Source organism: Impatiens glandulifera, chromosome 5, assembly GCF_907164915.1.
Source record: "Impatiens glandulifera chromosome 5, dImpGla2.1, whole genome shotgun sequence".
Taxonomy (NCBI): domain Eukaryota; kingdom Viridiplantae; phylum Streptophyta; class Magnoliopsida; order Ericales; family Balsaminaceae; genus Impatiens; species Impatiens glandulifera.
The window spans coordinates 38,072,302-38,098,700 of record NC_061866.1 but is presented as its reverse complement, the minus strand read 5'-3'; the positions used below and the strand labels follow the sequence as shown (position 1 = coordinate 38,098,700).

At 31.1% G+C, this 26,399-nt stretch overlaps 2 protein-coding genes and 2 long non-coding RNA genes across 4 annotated transcripts; 2 read left to right on the top strand and 2 right to left on the bottom strand.

Annotated features, from left to right (window-relative positions):
* The first annotated feature begins 86 nt into the window (after positions 1-86).
* Positions 87-1,119, top strand: LOC124937639. Its single transcript, XR_007099382.1, has 3 exons — positions 87-147; positions 283-448; positions 1,080-1,119. It is a non-coding gene; the product is annotated as an uncharacterized LOC124937639 (long non-coding RNA).
* Positions 1,120-1,605: 486 nt separating this feature from the next.
* On the top strand, positions 1,606-2,694 carry LOC124937629. The gene is made up of 4 exons (XR_007099380.1): positions 1,606-1,676; positions 1,753-1,820; positions 2,373-2,458; positions 2,579-2,694. It is a non-coding gene; the product is annotated as an uncharacterized LOC124937629 (long non-coding RNA).
* Positions 2,695-13,991: 11,297 nt separating this feature from the next.
* On the bottom strand, positions 13,992-14,591 carry LOC124939299. The gene has a single exon (XM_047479784.1). The coding sequence runs from the start codon at positions 14,589-14,591 to the stop codon at positions 13,992-13,994; it is 600 nt and encodes a 199-aa protein (XP_047335740.1).
* A 4,171-nt stretch (positions 14,592-18,762) lies between these two features.
* LOC124939298 lies at positions 18,763-19,362 on the bottom strand. Its single transcript, XM_047479783.1, has one exon. It carries the CDS (start codon positions 19,360-19,362, stop codon positions 18,763-18,765), a length of 600 nt encoding a protein of 199 aa, XP_047335739.1.
* Between the last annotated feature and the right edge of the window lie 7,037 nt (positions 19,363-26,399).

Here is a 26,399-nt window from a genome sequence, read left to right as displayed (position 1 = left end):
TAATTACTGTACTTTTCATTTTGAATATTTGACCGAGCAAGAAAAAATAAAATAGTGTATTGTTCTTGGACTGTGAATTGAAGATACAAACCTTGTTTATTGTGCATTACTTCAAGGATCTCTTTGCTGCTGGATATTTGAAACGAGGTGCTATTCTTCTTCGCCAATCTATTATTTATTGCTATGTTTTTCATGTGTTCTGTTCAGGACAAATGCAATTTACTGGTAATGGATGGAATTGATTTATTATTATTATCTTCCATGTCTTTGTTCTATGGTTAGATAATAATAAGGCTGATGAGATTAATGATATAAAACAAGAATTGAAGAAGATGGTTGTTAACTAAGAAAAGATGCAAGCACAAATAAATAAATTGTAATCTTTGTTGGCTGACAAAGGGAGCCTTCGAGACATCTTCCACTTTGTGCAGAAATGAATCTACTTAAGGTATTTTTCTACCACTTATTTTCTTTCTTATTTGAAATAATTGTGCTTGTATCTAATGTTGAAGGTGGTATTTTGCCTATATAAATGATGATTTACTGTGTTCCCCTTTCTTGAATATAGGTTTAGACTATGAGCCCATGGAATTTGAATTATTAGACATAATTCACAGGATTGTTTGAATATTAGCAAATTATAATGGGCTTGAAGACAAAAAAAAGGGCTTAATACCATTAAGGATGGAATGACATTCCCTAATTTGGTCCGGCACTACAGTTGTAGTATTTCTCATTCCAGTTTTCTGAAACATAAAAGGAAAACACCTCAAAATTAGAAAGGCTACTATATATTCTCATGACAGTGTTATTATTATGAAAAATTCTGCATTTTTAATCTCTGCTTATTGACATATTCCTCTCATAATTTCGTTCTGCAAAAAAATGCTGGTTTTTCTGTTTGTTAGTAGATTTCGTGTTTCAATCCTATATAGATAATTTAAAAATCTGTATTACAATTATAAAATATAAGTATGTCTAAAGTTTTCTTACTTGTTCATTTTTTTATGTCATATATGGAAATATGTGCATATGATTGAATATTTCGGTAATGAAATTGAATTTTATTTTCTTATAAGGAATTGAGTGTGACATGGCGTGTGGATTTATACTCAGAATTGCTCAAGATTGGAGTGTATAAAAGGTATTCATAAATCCAATGTTTTTATCATTTCATATATTTGTAGGAGTAAAATTTAAATTTAATTTTTTTTTATTTATATCTACATACGCAAGATAAATATTTTATTTGACTAAATATGTTAAGAAATTCCATTACAAATCCAATTATATTGTGGTTGAAAATTAAAACACTGGATTCATCCAAATAAGTATGCAGATTATTAAAGTTTTGGTTTTACATATCAAATTTAATTGCTGGTCATATAATTTTTTGGAATAAATAAGGCAGTGAAGAAGGTTGAGTAGCTCAATAATGTAGAGGTGAGATTATTTTTATTTATTTTTTTCTAGATCTTGGTGATGGAACATTTGGTAATGTCTGGTGAGCTATTAGTAAAATTAGTGTAAAATTCTAGTGTTGAAACATAAATATATTTTAACATAGATATTTTTTATTATTATTCAGATGGTGTATGTTTGTGTAGGTTGATATCAATAAAATGAAGAAAAAATATTACTCCTAAGAAGAATGTCTTAATTTGAGAGAAGTTAAGGTATGTAATTCATCGATTTGTTCATACTTCTAATTTATATTGATGTTTGAATCTAATATTCTCTTAATATTTGTAGTCACTAAAAAAATGAAACATCCGAATATCGTAAAACTTGCGGAAGTCATTAGAGTGAACGGTGTATTGGTAAGATTCTTGAAAAAAAAACCTTGGTCTCTTATATAAAAAAATATTAATGAACTGATAAGTGTTTGTTGAATAATTAGTTTGTTAACTTATTATTATTTACATTTTCCAAGTGTCATGTCTGAAAAATAATTTATGTTGACAATATTGCATTTGTAGCATTTAAAAAAAATAGAGGTGTCTTCAACTTACTCGTATAAATAAATACTAAAAAAGTGGTAGTTACATATATGCTTAACTTGCATTTTTTGTCATTTTTTATACTAACTAGCTACATTGTTGATTAATGATTATGTTATCTCACTACACATTTAAAATCAATCACAAATTGGAAAAAAAACTAAATATTTCCCTTTTATAGTTCTCAAAATATCTCTCTTTCTAGTTATAAAATAATGTTAGTGCATTCTCTTGACCTGATCCCTACATATGTTTCTTCCTACAATACCTATATTGTTTTGTTTAAGAACAAGTTATTAGTAAAGCAATTTGTTTATAGATTGCTTACTATTGTCTCTTGCTTGTTGTTTCACTATTATATCCTTTGATCAGGTACCACCAAATGGATATGGTCATGAACTAGACAAGTTTTCGATTGGTACAAAAGTTAAAATTGTGTTGAATGAAGACGTTGAATGGTATGTTTTTGCAACTTAAAAGGGATTGTTACTCCAAGTAGCTCAATCTTTAAATTTTTATTTTAGTACTTATAATTTTAATTTTATATATTATTTGGTACCACATTGTTTTTTTTGTAGGTGATTTATTCAGGTACAATGAAACAATTAAGCAACATACTATTAATTGTTGCAATGCTGTATTTTTTTTTTCCTGTTTCATTGTTTCATTACGACTATTATTGTCTAACAAATAGATTTAAGTTAATTAATTAATGTTTTTTAATTAATTATTGAATTTCTTTATTATATTTGAATTATGGTGTTTTCATATGATTTATAAAAGAAATTAAAATATTCAAATAACATCTAAAAAAATTAAAATCAATTAAAAAAAGTATAGGCTTTTGGCGACGTTTGAAATAATATTAGCAACGCTTAAATAAGCGTTGTTAAATCTACTTTGTCTTTTGCCAACCCTTAAACTAATATTACCGACGCTTAAATAAGCGTGGTTAAAACATGCGCCCACCCTGCTTTCGGCGACGCTAGAATAAGCGTCGGTGACAGTTTTGGCGACGCTTTTAAGGGTTGGGAGAAACCTTTTTAAGCGTCGGCATAAGTCTTTTCTGTTGTAGTGTGTTAAATAAATGTAAAGAGTGTGTTTATGTATTATCTATTTGAATAGTTATGGAATTTTTTTCATACTTATTCAACATTTAATAGAAAGACATATAAGACCTAAATTTGATCATTATTAGAGGATCGCGTTTTCATATAAATACAGTTGTATTGCAGGATGATACAAAAAAAAAAAAAACAATTTTATTTAAGAGTTTTTGCATTGATAATATATATATATATATATATATATATATATATATATATATATATATATATATATATATATATAATATTATATTCAACTTTTACCTAGGGATGGATACGTACAATATCCGTCGGGTAATGAAATACTCATTTTCAAACTCATTTTTTATTTTACTACCCAACCTCATATCCAACGAATATCTAAGGGTGTTCAACCGATCGGTTAACCTGTTAGTCGGTTAAACGATTCTGGTTATGCCCGGTTTTGCCCTTCATATTACAAACCGGTCAACTGACTGATATTGATATTGATTTTACATGTTCGGTCGATTAACCAAATTTAACCAGGAATCAATAATTTAATTTTATTTAATTAAGTATTAAATTTATTAAATGAATTTCATTAATTGAAATGTCCACGTCTATGATAAATGGTGAAAAAGAAAAATAATTAAATTAAATTAAATTAAAAAAAACTAATAGTTAAACTCTATATTTTTTTTTAAACTCTTGGTTGAATGCTGATATTCTGCTATTATATATAGAATATTAAATAATATAATAGGTCTAATATTAAAAAAAATTATAATATAAATGATTAAATAATATAATATATTTAATATTTAAAAAATAACTAATATAAATTGTAAATATATAATTAAATTATTATTGGATTACTGGTTAAACAGGTAGAAAAATAGTTTAACCAAAAACCGAATCGTTTAACCGGTAAAAAATCAGTTAATCGGAACTGCTAGAATCGTTTAACCGATGAACCGGTAAAATGAAACCGATAAGTTAACTGTTCATTTATCGATTTTTCGATTTTTTTTGAACAACCCTACGTATATCTCTATTTCTATAATCATTTCCGATTCGTCGATTACCCGATCCCCAACAGTTACCCTATTACCCGATTAAAATATTAAATATTACTTTATTAAATAGTAAATAACTTTGAATATCAAAATTTTAAAAGCAAAAATATGAAAATATTACTTATTTATATGCTTATGTTATAAATATTAAAACTATAACAACTTTATTGTTATTAAATTTTTTTATTAAAAAATCATGTTGACTTAAGTGTGAATAAGAATAAATATATATTTATTGTAATGATGTGGCACCTTAAAAATCACCATAAGGCTTAACAATTTATTTTTTATAAATTAATATAGTCGAGTATTGAATTTGAATTTTGCACATTTTTTATTAATGACTCGAACCCAATCGAGTAACATTCTCCACTCCACATACCCGATCCGAACTCAATTTAAAATATATGAAAGAGTATCCAAAAATATTGGATATACCCTACACATTATTATCCCTGTTTGTAACAGGTGATTTTTTATTTAAAATTGAAAAAAGTTACCATATATCATTTTTTTGTTAGAATTTTAATTTAATTGACACTAGTAAAAAAGGAAAAAATCTGTCGCAAATAAGAAAAAATACCGACAGGATCTACATATCTTTCGGTATTAGAACATAATACCGAAAGATATGCCATATATCTTTCGGCTTTGATCCCTTTAAAATAAATTAAAAAAAACGGCTTAGTGTTGGGTTTTCTTTGAGGGATATACCGAAAGATATTGAATATAACTTTCGGCTTTGATCCCTTTCAAAAAATTTCAAAAAACGGTTAAGTGTTGGGTTTTCTTTAAGGGATATACCGAAAGATATAGACTATATCTTTCGGTTTTGATCCCTTCCAAAAATAAAAAATGGCTTAGTGTTGGTTTTCTTTAAGGGTAAAACCGAAAGATTTATATAAATCTTTCGGGTTTGTCCAATTCCCAGAAGCTTGATTTTTTTGGTTATTGAAGGCCAAAGCCGAAAGATTTAGGTATATCTTTCGGTTTTGCTATAGAATACCGAAAGATATAGAGTAAATCTTTCGGCTTTGGTCACTCTTCACAAATTTCTTCACCCTTTTCCAATTGGTGTTTTGGTTTCTAAATACATGAGTCTTGTTTAATTGTCCAAACATATCAATTGTGAGCCAATATTCCAAGTATAGGGGTTGTGATTGAAGTTACAAGTATATGTTTGTGTTTGATTATATAAAATGTATATAAGGTTTGTGTTTGATTATAAACTTAGAATAAGTGATTATGTTTTATATTTGTATGTGTAGGGGTTTGTGTTTAATTTATAAGTATAGGATTATGTTTAGGTTTGAAGGATAAAATATAATCATGGTTAAATCTAGATAAATAATAAAATTTAAAGGGTCAAATACCGAAAGATTTAGGATAATTTTTTTGGTTTTTAAGAGTAAAACTGAAAAATATATCTAAATCTTCTGGTTTTGCCCAATTCTCAAAAGTTTGATTTTTTTGGTTATTAAAGGCCAAAGTCGAAAGATTTAGGTATATCTTTCGGTTTTTTAAAAGATTACCGAAAGATATAGAGTAAATCTTTTTATACTTTGGTCACTCTTCACAAATTTCTTCTCCCTTTTCCAATTAGTGTTTTGGTTTTTAAATACATGAATCAAATAAAATTATCTAAACATATCAATTGTGAGCCAATATTTCAAGTATAGGGATTGTGATTGAAGTTACAAGTATAGGTTTGTGTTTGATTATATAAAATGTATATAAGGTTTGTGTTTGATTATAAACTTAGAATAAGTGATTATGTTTTATATTTATATGTGTAGAGTTTGTGTTTATCTATAAGTATAGGATTGTGTTTAGGTTTGAAGGATAAAATATAATCATGGTTAAATCTCGTGAAATAATAAAATTTAAAAGGTCAAATACCAAAAGATTTAGGATAAATCTTTCGGTTTTGAAGGGTAGAATCGAAAGATGTATCTAAATCTTTCGGTTTTGCCCAATTCTCAAAAGCTTGATTTTATTGGTTATTGAAGGTCAAAACCGAAAGATTTAGGTATATCTTTTGGTTTTGCTATAGAATAACGAAAGATATAGAGTAAATCTTTTGGCATTGGTCACTCTTAACAAATTTCTTCACCCTTTTTCAATTGGTGTTTTGGTTTCTAAATACATGAATCTTGTTTAATTGTCCAAACATATCAATTGTGAGCCAATATTCCAAGTATAGGAGTTGTGATTGAAGTTACAAGTATATAGGTTTGTGTTTGATTATATAAAATGTATATAAGGTTTTTGTTTGATTATAAACTTAGAATAAGTTATTATGTTTTATATTTGTATGTGTAGGGGTTTGTGTTTAATTTATAAGTATAGGATTGTGTTTTGATTTGAATGATAAAATATAATCATGGTTAAACTAGTGAAATAATAAAATGATTTTCTATCTCTATTTATACAACATGGTCTAAGAATTCATTTAAACCTAACAACTTTGAAATAATTGAAACCAAAATGCTTAACCCCTTCCACTTTTGAGGACTAAACAATTGGATCGCGACTACAAGGGCTCTCTCAATCGAAAACATTGGATTTTTCTTTCATGAAAATTTCTTTATTTTTTTAATCTAGGAATCTAGTTTGACCTCCACTTTAACTTATGGAGTAATTTTAAAGTGTTCTAAGTGAGAATCGATAATGTGACTTTTGGTCTCTTAGAGAATGCCCGTTATCATCAGTTAACCATTCTTTAAATGATAGCGTGCATCCTTATAAGGAAAGAGAAAGATATTATAATATATAGACATTACATTAAACTTATAAGGAAACTAATGATATAATATAATATTTATATAATATAATATAATTAACTAATGATATTATCACAATATATGTGATAATATCTTACATTATATATTATCTTATATTCTAACAAAATGCATAATTATATTTATATAATTGTTATTTTTTTGGATAGCTAAAAGTGAAAATATCCACTAATAGCATCACCACAATAAGGAAAAGATATCACAATTATTGACAATATAATTAATGAGCTCTATCACGACCCATTGAGTCTCCAATTTGACTACCACTTGTAAAGGTCAAGGCTTGATATTGGTTAGGATTTTGATCCCCAAATTTGACCTTTTTTAAACGATATGTAAATACGCAAGAAAAGAATAACACAAGAAGACACGGATTTATAATGGTTCACTCAAATAATTACGTCCACTTCAACTGTCATAAGATTTTACTATAAAAAAGAAAGAATATAGAGTATTTAACTCACACTTTATCTTTCTAAAATTTTGTCTTACTAATAAATATAAACCCTTAATAATAAAATATGTATAGGGTAAACATTCAAATAATAAAATCTATATAACTCTTGGTCAGACCCAAGCCCAAACCCAATAAACTCTAATTAACTATTGTAGAATTTATTATAAGTGTAAGATCAATAACTCAACAATCTCACACTTAGAGAGTAACTTCATCATCTCTAGATCGGTAGCGGCTCTCCATCCGATGACTTTACAAAGAAGACCAACTGAAGTTGCACACAACTTCAGTTTCTCGTTTGTCACAACTTTCGTCAACATATCAACTGAATTCTCACTCTTGAGAATCTTCTCAAGAGCTAACACTCCTAAAATTGATCGGATGAAATGATAACGAACCTGTATATGCTTTATCTTGCCATGATAAACTCGATTTTTTGCTAACCTAGTAAACAACTCAATAGTTTTAGGCCCACACACAATCGACTCCCTCCACGTTTCCCATACCACTTGCCTTAGTTTACCTACAATACTCGCAAATAATAACCCATTACTGTTCATCTCACGCATTTCATTAGAGACGTCTGGGTCTCTTATGTCAAGAATGATCTTTATCTCCTCAACGACCTAAACGACGATTGTAATGACGATACCAGACTTCCCTACATCGCTAGCATTTTTTCCGAACTATGATGCACAACCTCCCCAGACCTAGTTGCTAGAGATGACCTTAGGGAAGTTGAGAAAGTCTATTGAAAACAAACTATCGACACAACCAATTGGTTCCCGTTCGACTCTTTCTGGACGAATTGCATACCTCTCTTTTCATCTACATATCTCTAGTGAGAGTCCATCAAACATAAAGAGAGGTGTTTGTTTTCCAACATGTTGAAACAATACGTCTCAAGAAACAAAACATCTTAATTTTAATACTGTTTTTGCCACACATGTATAGTTGTCAACAGTTCTTGTTGTTTGTCCATAAAGTAGTAATGCATTATTAACACAACCTCCAATGAGGGAACCGAAAACAAATGTCTAAGATCATTCATTCATTTGATTTTTAACTTTGTTTCCACTTTTACTTTATTTTTCCCTTTAATTTGGATGTAATTGAAGTGATTAAACTAATTAATTAAGATATTTGTAATGGAGAAAAATGTAATGGAGATCATACATAGCTTGCTATTTGTATATTATTAAACATGTGAGTGAATATTCTAGTTAGGATATTGAGAATTAAATAAACTCTTTCTAATTTCTGACCCAAATCTCTTTATCTTAATCTCCCTTTGAATTAGAATGTGATCCACGAATCAATAGTTTGTGTTTCTACTTTATAACACTTAAATGTGATAATGTTGCTTCCTACCCACACAAAAAAAATAATAAAAAAAGAAATGAAAATGGCCACTAATAAGGAAAAGAGTTCACAATTATTGACTATATAATTAATGAGCTCACATATCATGATCTCTCCAATGTGGAGGACTTGTAGAAATAGTATAGATTGATGTTGACAACAACTTGCTAAAGATGAAATTGGCTCCTAAACTATTATAAAGTTGAAAAATCAGGTCTTCAGGACTAAATATGTAAACATTTTGCTGCCTTTTTCATTGTAGAAAAAAGGGACCAAAATATACAAAATTTGAAACTTGTCCATATTTTACAACCATCCAGTCACAAAAAATGAGTGTTCTGTGTATTTTTTTCATACAATTTAATATAATTTTTTTAAATACACATATAGTTTTTTAATTAAAGAGTCATTTTATACTCATTAAAATAGGCAATGTGAAAGTACCATAAATAATATATATTGTAACGATCTGCCTTTAGTATAGAAATTAATATCACATTTAATTCTATAGTTATGTTAAATTAAGTTAGTATTTACCTTTTCTTGTTTTCAGCATTTTTATAGTTGTAGTTTATTTCTTTTATTGTAATCTTTTCATCTTCATCTTTGACAATAAGAAATCTCACTTCATCTGTTTTTTCCATACTTCATTGTTCATCACTTTTTGCATTCCGCACAACAATTGGTATCAGAGCGGGTTAGATCCGATCAGATTATTACTATTTGTTTTCTGACGAGAAAATGTTTTCAATGAATCTGAAAATCGAAAAATTCACAGGGTGAAACAGTTTTGGTCTATGGCAGATCAAAATGCGAGCCTTGCTTAAACAACAAGGCGTTTGGGCAGCATTGTCGAAGGAAAAGGAGAAAATAGTTGCAGGTCCTGCAAAGGAGTCTTCCTTTAGTAAAATCACTGCTGAGCTTGAGGTCTTGGAAGAGAAGACACACTCAACGATTTTACTATGTCTGACTAATGAAGTGATTATTGAGGTATCAGATGAAGATACTGCAATCGGTCTGTGGTCGAAATTAGAGGCTTTGTACATGACAAAGTCACTAACTAACAAGTTGTTATTGAAGCAATGCCTGTTCAGTCTTCGTATGCTTGAAGGTAAGTCTCTTCGTGAATATCTTGATAAGTTAAACACTATATTACTTGAATTGAGAAATATAGATGTTAAGATCGAAGATGAAGATGCTGCATTAATTCTGCTGGTATCTTTACCCAACTCGTTTGAAAAATTTGTTCAATCGTTCATTGTAGGTAAAGACTCCGTAACTCTAGAGGAAGTTCGGTCAGCACTTCATACTAGAGAACTGCGTCATAAGGCGAGCGATGAAATTGTAGACAGTCAAGCATCTGGGTTGATTGTCAGCACAATCAACTACAAAGGGCCTAGAAAGAAGAAAGATCAAAAATACAAATCTAAGGGCCCTAGTGCTAAAGACATCTACAATTACTGTAAAGAACCTGGTCATTGGAATAATAATTGTCCTAAGAAAAGGGGAAAATATTCTACGGCTGCTATAACACATAAAGACAAAGACACCGACTCGGAGGAGGACATTACCCTTGTAGTTAACGCTTCTCTACACCCTATTGATACGTGTGTGTTGGATTCAGGGTGTTCATATCATATGAATCCGAACAAAGAATGGTTCGATACCTATGAAAATTATGGTGGTGGAAACGTTGTCATGGGAAATGATGCCATATTTAGAACGATGGGTATTGGGACTATCAAGATTCTGACTGATGATGGTAAGATACGGACCCTAACTGGCGTTCGACATGTTCCTCAACTGAAGAAGAACTTAATATCTTTAGGCATTTTAGATGCTAAAGGTTTCAAGTTTAGTGGTGAAGAAGGAATATTGTGCATCAGTAAAGGTTCAAAAATAATACTGAAAGGTATCAAACAAAATACCTTGTATATACTACAAGGTAAGACGCTGACAGGTTCCGCTGCGGTCGCATCCAAATCTGTTAATCGGCACCCTGATGTAACCAAGTTGTGGCATATGCGACTTGGACATATGAGGGAGTGGGGGTGCAAATTCTGTCCAAATGGGATCTTCTATCTGGCCACAAGGTTACCAACCTTGAGTTGTGTGAATACTGCATTTTCCAAAAAAAGCATCGCAATAAGTTCAGTAAGGGAGTTCACAAAACTAAGGGCACACTGAATTATATCCACTCTGATTGTTGGGGTCCTACTCAAGTTGAAGGCATAAGGGTTATAGTTATTTTGTAACATCCATAGATGATTACTCAAGGATGACCTGGTTGTATCTTCTCAAACATAAGAGCGAGGTATTTAAGACCTTCAAACATTGGAAAGCACTGGTGGAGAATCAAACTGGAAAGAAGGTTAAGAGGCTACGAACAGATAAAGGACTTGAATTCTGTTCATCTGAGTTTAATGAGTTCTGCAGGGATATGAGGATTGCAAGACATCACACTATCCGAGGTACACCACATCAAAATGGTGTAGCAGAAAGGGTGAATCAAACAATGTTAGAGAGAGTTAGAAGCATGCTCTCTAATGCTGGATTGGCTAGAAAGTACTGGAGCGAGGTTGTCTTAACGACTTGCTATCTGATAAATCGTGCACCACATACTGGGATTGATTGTAGAATCCCTTACGAGGTATGATCTGGTAACATCGTTGATTATTCTCATTTGAAAGTCTTTGGGTGCACATCTTACTATCATGTTAATGAAGGGAAGTTGGAACCAAGGGCAAAACAGAGTATTTTCATGGGCTATGGAGATGGAATCAAGGGATATAGAATCTGGTCATCTTCTGAAGGTGCAGTAATCCTCAGCAGGGATGTCACCTTTAATGAGAAATTTATACTTAACTCCTCTATCAAGCCATCATTTTCTGGAGAAAATAGTAATACCGAGAAACAGGTGGAGCTTGAGGTGGCTCCAGTTCAAGGGACAACTGACATGACACACGATACTGATAGGCCATCTGAGGAAGTTTATCAATTTAGAGCACCTGAAAGTCAATCTGACATTGTAACACGACCTAGAACGCAAATTAAAGCTCCTGACAGGTTAATTCATTCAATCGAGGGAAGAAAGATCTGAACTGGTCCTAAAAGTAGGACAATTAGTCCCTCTATGAACGATACTGAAGAAATGGTAAGGTATGCACTTCAGGTAGCTGAAGATGTCATACATAATGAGCCATCTTCTTACAATAAAGTTGTTAATGGTGGTGATTCTGCGCAATGTATTGCTGTCATGTGTGAGGAAATGGAATCACTTCACAAGAATAATACATGGGAGCTGGTTACTTTACCTAAGGGAAGAAGAGTCATTGGGTGCAAATGGATCTTCAAAAGGAAAGATGGACCTCTAGTGCTGAAGGGACCAGATATAAAGCACGATTAGTCGCAAAGGGATTCAGTCAAAAAGAAGGCATAGACTACAATGAGATATTCTCACATGTAGTCTGACACACTTCTATTAGGCTACTACTCGCTACAGTAGCACATAAGGATCTGGAACTCGAGCAATTAGACGTGAAGACGACTTTCTTATATGGTGAGATTGAGGATGATATACTAGTGAGTCATCTAGAAGGATTTCTTGTTCCTGGTAAGGAAACACATGTCTGTAGTCTGAAGAAGTCTTTGTATGGACTTAAATAGTCTCCTCGACAGTGGTATAAGCGGTTTGACAATTTCATGAGTGAACATGGTTACAATAGGAGTGCATATGATTGATGTGTCTATCACAGCAAAATCGGTGATGGTTCTTTGATTTATTTACTCCTGTATGTAGACGACATGTTAATCGCAGTCAAGAAGATGTCGGAGATTCAAAAGCTGAAAGACCTTGTCAGTTCCGAGTTTGATATGAAAGATCTAGGTGGAGCACGAAAAATTCTGGGCATGGAAATAGTAAGAGATCGAGTTCAAAAGAAGCTATTTCTTTCACAGAAAGGTTATATTTTGAAAATGTTGTCTCGTTTTAGGATGAGTACAACAAAGGCTCTCAATACTCATGCAGCTGTTACTGATCATTTGTCTGCATTCGCACCCCAGTCTGAAGCTAAAAGTTATACATGTCTAATGTACCGTATACTAGTACGGTGGGTAGTTTAATGTATGTCATGGTATGCACTAGACCTGATATTGCGTATTCAGTTAGTGTTGTTAGCAGTTTATGTCTCGACCTAGTAAGGAACACTGGCAAGCGGTAAAACGAATATTTCGCTATCTAAGAGGCACATCCGATGTTAGTCTCATTTATGGGAGTAATAATCAGTGTCTCATAACTGGTTATTCAGACTCAGATTATGCTGCAGATATTGATGGTAGAAGATCAATGACTGGTTATGTTTACACCCTTGGTGACTCTATGATTAGTTGGAAGGCAACATTACAGTCGACTGTGACGTTGTCCACTGTCGATGCTGAGTATATGGCGCTAACTGAAGCAGCCAAGGAGGGTATATGGTTGAAATGATTAATTAGAGATCTTGGCATCCATCATGATCAGACAATTATATTTTGTGATAGCTTAAGTGCTATTTGTTTGGCGAATGATCAAGTGCATCATCATAGAACCAAACATATTGATGTTCACTATCATTTTCTTCGTACTGAGAGGAGAATCAAGTTGAAGAAGATAAGCACACATCATAATTCTGTTGACGTGTTCACGAAGCCGGTCCCACTTAACAAATTCACTCATTGTTTGGATTTGCTAAATGTTGACAGTTGGAAGTAGTTTGATCAGGCTATATTGGGTGATACTAAGGCAAGTTGGTGATTTGTAACTATCTACCTTTAGTATAGAAATTAATATCACATTTAATTCTACAGTTATGTTTAATTAAATTAGTATTTACGTTTTCTTGTTTTCAGCATTTTTATAGTCGTAGTTTATTTCTTTTACTATAATCTTTTCATCACAATAAATAAATAAATATATATATATATATATATATATAATATTAAAGTTTAAACAAAAGAAAGTCAAGTGCCTATCAACATTTAAGGATGACTCATATATTTGAAGATATCCAAAGAACACCAACATATGATTAGGGTTACACTTGTAATGTCTCTGTTGTGAATAAATTACTTTCAATAATCTAACTTTTTTTCCTTTTTTTACTCATTTACATATAAACAATTTAGCAAGATATTTGGAAATAATTGACCACGAATTGTTGAGTAATAAATATATTGTGTAATTTTCTCCCTTACAAGACCTCGAAGGCAGCCGCCATTGTAAGAACCTCGTACGAAAGTGAATTGCTATTGCACCCGCAATGTTCTTCAGCATTCACCATCCTATTTCTTCTTCTCATTTTCCTCCTCGATTCTACATCCCCGATCAAACATTTTGTAGCTGGTAGCGTTACCATCAAACTTATTTCAACAGCCGGTGTCTTCACATCATGACCATGCTTAACCCCACCCGATGAATTCATGACGAGCCATTTCTCCATCTTCATGATCTTCGGGGAATCCATCGTAATATTCTCCCATTGGATCTCAGACCTACCAAGTAGTTTCGATCCTCTAAGTTTCCCAATCACCGGTACCACGCTCCTCCACCGAAGCTCCACCACAATAAGCATCGGCCCACTCATTATAAAATTGTTGTCATGACATTCGAGAGAGAAAGATTGGTCCCAAACAGGAGGACTAGAACCCAACAAGATTTCACGGGTGTCTATTCGAACTCGTCGACTATTTCCTGCGGGGAGAAAGCATCTCACAAATAATTGACCCTCGGACTTCATCTCGACATTCTTAGCTCTAATAATTCTAAGATCGCAGTTTATAACACCTCCCATTGTGTTGATCTATGTTTGAATGGATGTATTAATCCACTTATATATATAGTTGAGAGGTGGTTATAGTTTATTATGAATAATGGGTGGGATTATTAAAGTAATGGAAATAGATAATTATTGGGACATGTCACTTAAGTATGAAAATATAATGGAGATCCTATAAGGTATTATTGGTATGTTATTATAATTAAACATGCAAGTGGTGAATCTTTATAGAGGATTTGAGTACAAAATCTTTAATAAATAAATCCTTTCAAATCTTTGAAAAGCCAAATCTATCTATTTGGACAAATCGGCCTTTGAATTGGGTTCATATTTTAATATTAATTATTAGAGTTTGCATATCTACGTGCTCTGTGTCTATACTCCAATCGAATTAATTATTCTATTGGCCTTTGAAGTGGGAATTTATTTGTCCATTATGGATTGAATATATTGTCTCACATAGGTACTTATATTCAAAGAATTAATATCAGAGTTGATTATTGTACAAATCGGTTTGTCAGTATAATTATTAACCAGTATTTAACCCGTTCATTTACACGAGTAATAATATAAAAAATCATGGAAAAAAATTACGGATAACATTTTTTATTTTATTTTTAAACGTTTTAAGTTTATGAGTGGGTCAACCCACAATCCGATCCAAATATCCATTTACTCAACATATAGATTAGTTAGTTAAAAAATTGAATTTATATTAATGTTAAAATGTACCGGGTTTATCAAATTTGGTGTTGAATTTAAAATATAAAATCTTAGTAGCCTAGTTGGTAAAAGGTTATACTTATTTTTGTTAGGTTGCAAGTTCGAAACATACCTCTAGCATTTTTAATTTTATTTTTAACCGTTTTAAATTTAAGGGCGGGTCAACCCACAATCCGATTCAATTATCCAAATTAACCACAACTTTCGATCCGGCAATCCGGAAACTTTAAAAATTAAGCATCATTATATATATATATATATATATATTGTGGAGAATTTTGGTATTATTCTTCGCTAAAAGTAGGAGAAATTATAAAGAGCATATGAAGTGGATGAGTTTTGGTATTATTCTTCTAAAATAAATTTGTTTTAAGTTTTTTTCTCTCTTTTTTCTTATAAAATTGGAGTGATTTGTTAAAAAAAATGTAAAGAGTGTGTTTATGTGTTATCTATTTGATTAGTTATAAAAAATTTGACTTACCATAATTTTCAAAATAATATTTTGAATTTTTATATTCAAAATAACTAAAAAAAGGAATTAAAATCTAATTAAGAGTTAATTATTGTGATAATTAAACCTAAAAGAAATATTTCTCAATCACTAATTCATCCTCTGGTTTTGCAATAACCTTCTTAATAAAGAGAGGTGTTTGTTTTGCAACATGTTGAAACAATACTGTCTCAAGAAACAAAACATCTTAATACTTATAATAATGTTTTTGCCACATATATATATATATAGTTGTCAACAGTTCTTGTTGTTAGTCCATAAAGTAGTAATGCATTATTAGCCCAACCTCCAATGAGGGAACCGAAAACAAATGTCTATGATCATTCATTTATATGATTCTTAACTTTGTTTCCTCTTTTACTTTATTTTTCCCTTTAAAGGAAAATGTAATGGATATCCTACATAGAGGTGTAAACGAGCTTATCCGAGTTCGAACTAGCACTGACTTTAGTTTGTCTCGAGTATTTTTTTATTGGCTCGACTCAAGCTCGAGCTCAATCGAGTTTTCAATATTAAGCTTGAATTCGGCTCGATCATATAACCATAGACTCGAGTTCGGCTCGAAAGACTCAAATTTAAATATATTTATATATTAATTTTTTATATTTAAACAAAATATAATAGAAGTCGAGAGTACATTCATCGGACTGAACAACTCTCCGCGTATTTTTTTATGTTTTACTCCCCATAACTCTTCCTCAGCTAGGACTTACTCCACGTAAGAATGGATGTATTGGTTCACGTAAGAATACACATAGAATACCTAGGAGGGTTAATCATGTTCAAGAAAGTTTGAGAAAAATAATTTCAAGTCATGTATTGTATTTTGTGATGAACTTGAAAACATATTAGACTCTATTATGTTTATTTTAAAAAATAAAACACTTTATAGTGAAATAAAAATAATTTTATATCTTATAAGATATAATATGTTGAGATGGCATATATTAAATAATATTACATTATAATTTTATTTTCAAAAATCATATTTCTGTCATTTTATTAATATCAAATCTATTTATTTCCATATAACTTATAAGTATTATATAATATATATTTTTTAATTTATATATATTATTTTGGTATATCTTGATAAATACTTTATAGTAATAAAAAATAATTTTATATCTTACCAAATATAATACATTGAGATTGCATATATTAAATAATATTATAGTAGGATTATATTTTGATATGATTTAAAAAAATTATGTTTGTATAATTAAATTAATATCAAATCAATTATTTTCTTATAAGTATTATATAACATATATTTTTTAATTTATAAATATATTTTGAGAAGGCCTATAAGTAATAAGTCCATAAATAGTCTTATTGGTATTAAGGATGATAATTTGAAACCGCCCATGAAAACCGAACCGAATTATCCCGTTTGAGATGATTTTTCTCCAAAACCAAACGGGGATGGGGCGGAGATGGTATTTGTGTCCCCCTCCCCGACCCGTCCCGATCTCACCCCGATTTTTCCCCGAACACTATAAATATAATTAAATATATTAAATCACTAATATATTTATTTATTCATTAAATTTTATAAGAGTATTTTATAAGAGTAGTAAGTTTATTTTTTTATAATAATATAAAATTTCAATATATTACAATATATATTATATTAAAAAATTCGTTTATATAATTTTATTGCATAATTATTTTAAAATAATATATTTTATTAACGGTGCCCCGTGGGGATTCCCTGAAACTGAACAAAACCGAACGGGGCGGAGAAGGTATTAAAATAATCCCCAAAATAAAAACGGGGCAGGGATGGTAAATATATTCCTCGCCTCGAAGCGCTCCATTGACATCCGTAATGGGTATGTTTTTAAATTTTGATTAAAAAGTAAATATAATAATAAAAAATTATATATTAGGCTCGAAAAAGTTCGACGAGTCATCAAACGAGTCATACCTAAGCTCGAATTCGGCTCGAATCTTAAACGAGTTGCCTCAAACTCGATTTTGACCGAACTCGAATCGAACTTTGACCGACCCACTCACGAACGGCTCGACTCATTTACACCCCTAATCCTACCTAGCTTGCTATTCGTATATTATATAATTAAACATGTGAGTGAATATCTAGCTAAGATATTGAGAATTAAATACTCTTCCGAATTTCTGATCCAAATCTCTTTATCTTAATCCCCTTTGAATTAGGATGCAATCCATAAATCACTAGTTTGTGTTTATACTTTATAATGCTTAAATGTGATAATGTTGCTTCCTATCTTACCCACACACAAAAAAAGTAATAATAATAAAATGAAAATGGGCACTAATATAAGAGCACCACAATAAGAAAAGAGTTCACAATTATTGACTAGATAATCAATGAGCACATAGATCATGATCTCTCCAATTTGGAGGACATGTAGAAATTGTATATATTGATGTTGACAACTTGTTAAAGATGAAATTGGCTCCTAAACTATTATAAATTTGAAAAATCAGGTGTTCAGGACTAAATATGTAAACATTTTGCTCCCTTTTTCGTGAGAATAAAAAGGGACCAAACTTGACCATATACAAATTTGAAAGTTGTCCATATATATTTGATATCCATCCAGTCACATACAATGAGTGTTCTATGTATCTTTTGCATACAATTTAATATTATTATTTTTAATTAAAGGGTCATTTATACTCATTAAAATAGGCAAGGAGAAAGTACCATAAAGAATATATAAAATATTAAAGTTTAAACAAAAGAAACAAGTGTCTATCACCATTTAAGGATGACTCATAGATTTGAAGATATCCAAAAAACATTATGATTAGGGTTACACTTGTAATGTTTCTGTTGTGAATAAATTACTTTCAATAATATAACTTTTTTCCTTTTTTTTCTCATTTACATATAAACAATTTAGCAAGATATTTGGAAATCATTGATCACGAATTGTTGAGTAATATATATTGTCATTTTCTCCCTTACAAGACTTCGAAGGCAGCCGCCATTGCAAGAACCTCGTACGAAAGTGAATTGTTATTGCACCCGCAACGTTCTTCAGCATTCACCATCCTATTTCTTCTTCTCCTTTTCCTCCTCAACTCTGTATCCCCGATCAAACAATTTGTAGCTGGTAGCGTTACCATCAAACTTATTTCAACAGCCGGTGTCTTCACATCATGACCATGCTTAGCCCCACCCAATGAATTCATGACGAGCCATTTCTCCATCTTCATGATCTTCGGGGAATCCATCGTAATATTCTCCAATGGGATCTCAGCCCTACCAAGGAGTTGTGATCCTCTAAGTTTCCCAATCACCGGTACCACGCTTCTCCACCGAAGCTCCACCACTATAAGCATCGGCCCACTCATTATAAAGTTGTTGTCATGACATTCGAGAGAGAAAGATTGGTCCCAAACAGGAGGACTAGAACCCAACAAGATTTCACGGGTGTCTATTCGAACTCGACGGTTATTTCCTGCGGGGAGAAAGCATCTCACAAATAATTGACCCTCGGACTTCATCTCGACGTTCTTAGCTCTAATAATTCTAAGATCGCAGTTTATAACACCTCCCATTGTGTTGATCTATGTTTGAATGGATGTATTAATCCACTTATATATATAGTTGAGAGGTGGTTATAGTTTATTATGAAGAATGGGTGGAATTATTAAAGTAATGGAAATGAATAATTATTGGAACATGTCACTTAAGTATGAAAATATAATGGAGATCCTATAAGGTATTATTGGTATGTTATTATAATTAAACATGCAAGTGATGAATCTTTCTAGAGGATTTGGGTACAAAATCTTTAATAAATAAATCCTTTCAAATCTTTGAAAAGCCAAATCTATCTATTTGGACAAATCGGCCTTTGAATTGGGTTCATATTTTAATATTAATTATTAGAGTTTGCATATCTACGTGCTCTATATCTATACTCCAATCGAATTAATTATTCTATTGGCCTTTGAAGTGGGAATTTATTTGTCCATTATGGATTGAATATATTTGTCTCACATATGTACATATTATAATAATCTTCAAAGAATTAATATGAGAGTTGATTAATTATTGTCCAAATCGGTTTGTCACTATAAACGAATTGTGGAGAGTTATTGGTATTATTCTTCGCTAAAAGTAAGAGAAATTATAGAGCAGGAAAAATATTAATATGAAAGTCTTGTGTTATTATTTTAATAGATTGGAATTTAACAAGATTATTTTCAGATTTGCCCCTTCATTTTTCTAAAAGTAATTTGTTCAAGTCTTTTCTCTTATAAAATAGGCGTAATTTGTTAAATAAATGTAAAGAATGTATTTATGTGTTCTTTATTTGAATAGTTATGGATTTTTTTTTCCACTTATTCAACATCAATAGGAAGACAAATAAGACCAAAATATGATCATTATTAGAGGATCACGTTTTCATATAAATACAGTTGTATTGCATGATGATAAAAAACAATTTTATTTAAGAGTCCTCCATTATTAATATATATATATATATATATATTCAACTTTTACCTAGGGAGGATACCCTATTGTTGTCGGATAGTGAAATACTCATCCCTATCTTTAAATTCGTTTTTTATTTTACTACCTGATCTCATACCCAACGAATATATAGGGTATTCAACTGGTCGGTTAACCGGTTAAACAGTTCCGGTTTTATCCTTTATTTTAAAAACCAGTTAACCGACCGATATATTGATATCGATTCGGTCGAGAACTTAACCAGGAATCGATAATTCAATTTTTTAAATTAATTATTAAATGTATTTCATTAATTGGACAAATGAACATTTATGATAATTGATGAAAAAAAAGAATTAAATAAATATTAAGTTAAATTAAACTAAAAAAACTAATAGGTAAATTCTATATTTTTTTCAAAACTCAGGTTGCATGCTGATATTTTGCTATTATATATTGATTAATAAATAATATAATATATCTAATATTTAAAAAAAGAAAAATAACTAATATTAATAATTAAATATTATAATATACCTAATATTTACAAAAATAACTAAAATAAATTATAAAATATAAATATATAATTAAATTATTAACGGTTTACCGGTTAAACCGGTATAAAAATAGTTTAAACAAAAAACGAATTGTTTAACCGGTAAAAAACTGGTTAATCGGAACTGCTAGAACCGGTTAACCGATGAACCGATAAAATGAAACTAGTAAGCTACATGTTCGGTTATCAATTTTCCGATTTTTTGAACAGCCTTACATATATCTCTATTTATATAATTATTCATGATTCGTCAGTTACCCGATCCCTAACAGGTACCCTATTAGTCGATTAAAATATTAAACATTACTTTATTTATTAAGTAGTAAATAATTTTAAATATCAAAATTTTTAAAATAAAATTAAAAACATTTCTATATCAACTTTATATTTATTAGAATTTTTTTATTAGTATGAAGTGGGAATAAGAGTATATATATATTTATTGTGATGATGCTAATGATTTAGCATTCATATTCCCCAAATTTATATTTTTAAATATATTTGGAGCCTATCAAATTATTTTTGTTTTACCATATAAAATTAATTTAGGAGGAATAATATCGTATCTTTCAAATAAAATAAATAATAGTTTTATAAATAGGTTGATTTTTTAAATGATTTAATTTATTATTAAAAATTTAATTTTATTTTATATGCTAAAATAAATAAGCATATAAATAAGATAAATAAAATTAATAAATTTTGATTTTGATTTTCTTTTAGGGATTAAAGAAAATGATGAGAGAATAAAAAAGATTATTTACCGCCACAAAAATCCTAAATGACCGAGCAAAATTAGTAGTGGTGTAGTGGTGCAAAATTCTTTCCACAATTTATATCGAGGGCAAGAGACCACTATAAATATCTGAAAGCGAATAAGGAAAAAGGAAATAGATAAAAAGAGAAAGAGGAAAAAAAAAGACAAAAATCTTAAATCATATTCACAAAATTTTACTATTCATTTTCATGTGTGAGGTTGTTTAAGAGTTTCTTTCATACTCAAGAATCTTCTAGCACTTTAAGAGGCATTCAGGGGATTTTTAGTAACAGAGGATCCGGCCCCTCACTGAAAGCTCTTATTTTGACTTTATTCCATTTATAAATTTTAATTTGTTACATTTGAGTTTTTTATATTTTATTTACGATTTAGTTTTCTTAAATTTAAATGGTTCATTAAGAATCTTACTAACATAATTTCCATGTTATTTTTTCTTGAATTAAATTTGTTTAAATAATTTTATATTGAAAATATTCAAACTTTAAATTGTGTAATTAGAAAAACGGGTTTGTCGTTCTTGAGCAACTTCCTCAAGAACGAAGCTCAAGAACGACAAGATGATACCACAGGAAACTTTTATGTTTTATTTTATTTTTCTTGTTTGTTTCATTTAAAAAACATAAAATTTTTGATAAAAATAAGTTTTGGATTTATTTTTTTAAATATTTGATTTAATTTTTGTGTCTCTAATATAAAACTCTAAAATTCATGGGTTGATTTATTTATAATAATAAAATTAATTTATGAATACAATAAATTTTAATTCTCTTTATTTTTTCATGTTTATTTATTTGTGAATAATTATTAATATTATTATTTAATATGTATTACCTTTAGATTTCGTATAAACGTAAAAATTTGATATTTTAGATTGAATAGGAATGGGCAAATAAACGAATTATTAAGTGTAAAATATTTTCTAAAAATGACCAAAATATTAGAAGCAAAGACTGTTTCTAACAAGCATGTGCATAACGCCAAAGCTCTTTTTCACGTGTAACCTAGCACCAAACCCTAAAGATTCTCTTTTCCAATGCAGTTATTATTTTACATGCCAAACATTTATTTATTTATACTATTTTTTAAGAAAATTTAGGTGGCGACTATTTAGTCACAAACTGGTTTTTAAATAACTCTCCGTTTCGATTTAATTTAATTTCAAAAAATTTAAAGAGATATTTATATTTTATATTTATTTCTTCATAGTCAAAAAAATCATTTTTACGGGGCGGACGTTTTTTAAACGCATTCAATTTTCTTGCGACTCTGCTGGAGACATTTGATGCTTAACTTGAAAATAAAAAAAAAAGGCCATCCATTTTTAGAAAATTATATTTTACATTTACACGGGTATTAGAGACCTGAAATTTTGATTTTTTCAATGTGCATAAGCTCCAAGAGCTTATTTATGTTCATGTATTATATAGTGTGCATTGTGCGACGTCACCTATATACCTATATATTTAAGTGCTAAGATTCGTCAATGTGGAATGACGATCTCTATTCGCTTAGAAGACTTTTGTGTGAATTGTTCGATGAGTATACACTAGGAAAAAATTCGGATTAGCCCTCTCTACTTTACACAAATCCCCTACTCTTGAAAATGAGGGAATTTGAAATAGTGGTAAGAGGTACGTCCAATTGAGAGCTTCTCTTACATCGAGATATCCCTTTTGGGATAGTATCCTTGTCGGTGGAACAACTCTCTCTTAAGCCACGCCTAACTTTAGAACTAAAATCCAAAAATTCATTTCTACCAAGTCGTTGACTTGTCGTGCCCAAGTAACAAAACTACGTTGAAGAGTCTATTATGTGTCTACTATATATATTAAACACATGTATGCATATAGATGAGAAAGGCGTCCAAAATTATATTTTAAAATCCGTTTGAAAATAAAAGGGAAAAAAAATGTCTAGCATAATGAGTTGTTGTCTTTGAGTCTTTATTACACAGATATAAGATCATTAGCCAGGTAGACTAGGAGATCTAAGTGTTATCTGCGAGGTAAGAAAACTCACTCAAGAAGGCTAATAATCTCACGAATATTACGAAGAAAACAACATAGAAGTAGACAAGAGCTAGAAATGAAAGAGCGAACAAACGATGAAGAACTTAAACTAAATCGTTTCTTATTTTATTTTTTTTCCTTTTGAGTTATTAATGTTTATCTCACATCGAAATATAACACGTTTTAAAATGAATTGGAAATTGGACACATATTACGGTTAGGACACATACGTGCATAAGGGTGACACCATTTATCCCCACTATTTGTTTTGAACTCATTCTTCTTGATGGTTCCACACTCTTAACATTTTCACCACGGGTCGCACACGAGATCTCACCACCGAACGCTTCATTTAAAAAATGTTTGATACATAACCAACATCAAAATTTGCATCGCCCGCCATTCCTCCTAGACCAATGGTCGATTAGCAAACTACCTCTAGCGTTATCTTAGGGATCCAAGACAGTCTCAATGAGAAGATGTCATTACTACTGGATTGTATGAGACAGTTACTTAATCCACCCAATAGACAAATAAACCATTTGTTCAGGGCTACAAACAGACCCACTAACCCACCTGAGCCCAATATATCTGCCACTCATATGATACATGACCCCAAAGATGAGGTGCTGGTATAATCATGGTACGCCTTAGATGACAAGGAAGCTCGAGAAACTGCTCTTGACATACTAAGGCTACAACGGATCCGAGAACAGAAAAAAGTTGTGATTGAAGAACCAAGAAGATTGATTATGTAGTACTAGGCATACCTCAAGGATGGAGTACGGATACCAAAAATAAACAAGCTTTGAATATAGAAACCCCTTCATCTACTGGAGCAGAAACTACATCGCCACTAGTCAACCCATCAACATTGATATAGCTAGCTAGTTAGAGCGACGAACTAGCGCAACTCAGTGCTTCTCAAATCGAAATGAATGCACAAATAGATGCCCTAACTAAAGAGAAGTCAACACACAGAGCTGGGAGTTAGAGATTTGGGTTAGAGGCAGCTAAGAGGGTCTTGGTTCCTCACAGACTGAAATTGCCACATTTGACCAAGTATGCCGGAAATAAAGATCTAACAACCTTTATGAGCGTGTACTTGATGAACATCATGCCATTACAACTCAGGTAGCCCAGAATAATGTAATTGTTCCCTCGGTATCTTGAAGAAGTGGTACTTGAGTGATATTTTCATCAAAACATATCTCAACACCAGACTATTGAAGAGTTAGCCAAGGCATTCATAAGTCGGTTCAGTTTTTTCTTGAAAGTGGAAAAGCCTGAGAGAAAACTTAGGAGTATTAATCAAGGTCCGGGTGAAACTTTTGAATCGTACGTTGATAGTTAGAAGGCTGTGGCTTCGCTAATCGATGGACTATCGAATGAACAAACTCAAGTGGATATGCTCTACGCTAGCATGAATGTAGCGTACACCAAAGCCATGTCGGTCAACAAATATATTTTCATGGAGGACTTGATTGCTTCTGAATGTGGATACGATGATGCGTTAAAGAAAGAATCCATCGAGGGCATGTCGGCATACCAAGTCAATCCTCATTTTAATCAGAAAAAGGCTAAGGCACAAGTAAACTACATCGCCAATGCATAGGGTGGAAACATTGGAAATCATGAATGTCGGACCAGGGCCCGGGTGAAACTTTTGAATCATACATTGATAGTTGGAAGGTTGTGGCTTCACTAATCGATGGACTATCGAATGAAAAAACTCAAGTGGATATGATTTACGCTAACATGAATGTAGCATACACCAAAGCCATGTTGTTCAACAAATATATTTTCATGAAGGACTTGATTGCTTCTAGAGTGGGATACGATGATATGTTAAAGAAAGAAGCCATCGATGGCAGGTTGGAATACCTGGGTAATCCTCATTTTAATCAAAAAATGGCTAAGGCACAAGTAAATTACATCGCCAATGCATGTGATGTGGAAACATCGGAAATCGTTAATGACGGACAAGGGCACCTTCAGGGATCATTTGCTAACCGCCAACCGATTATCCCACACTATCTAAAGGAACTAGATCATTTACACCTAAGCCACCTAGGAAATTTGATGACCTAGGCATGGCTATCTGAAGCTCTCCATATTTTAAAGCAAAAGAACCTAATCTAGGTCCTGACTCTAAATCTTGATAGGCCTACATCAAGGAGGTTTTCAATTGAGTGGTGTGAATACCGCCAATCTAAAGGAATGATACTAATTGTTGCCTTTCACTAAGATGCGTGATTCAGAAACTTACGACAATAAGATCATCTCAGTCCCAAAGGCCAAATCGAAGCCCCTACCAATGCATGCAGTGAATCTAATCGAGGTGTGTGAAGATCTAATGGACAAAAGTGATCAGTTAGGTTTGAATATTGAAGATGAAAAGATGATAATCGTTACTAATATTTGTGGTGACGATATTGAAGAGTCGAGCTAAGTGTTTACAACAAACAATCGGGATTTGGGTTACACGTCAACAATATCAGAAACAAGAAATATAAGGCCAAAGGAGGAAGATGTTTCATGACAAAGATTGTTAGACTTCTTTTTATAAAATGAACTACGTCAGGTCTGATTTTCTCATATTATGAGAGTACGTAGGCAACCTCTCACGAGTAAACTACATCGCCAATGCATAGGGTGGAAACATTGGAAATCATGAATGTCGGACAAGGGCCCAGGTGAAACTTTTGAATCATACAATTATAGTTGGAAGGTTGTGGCTTCACTAATCGATGGACTATCAAATGAAAAAACTCAAGTGAGTATGATCTACGC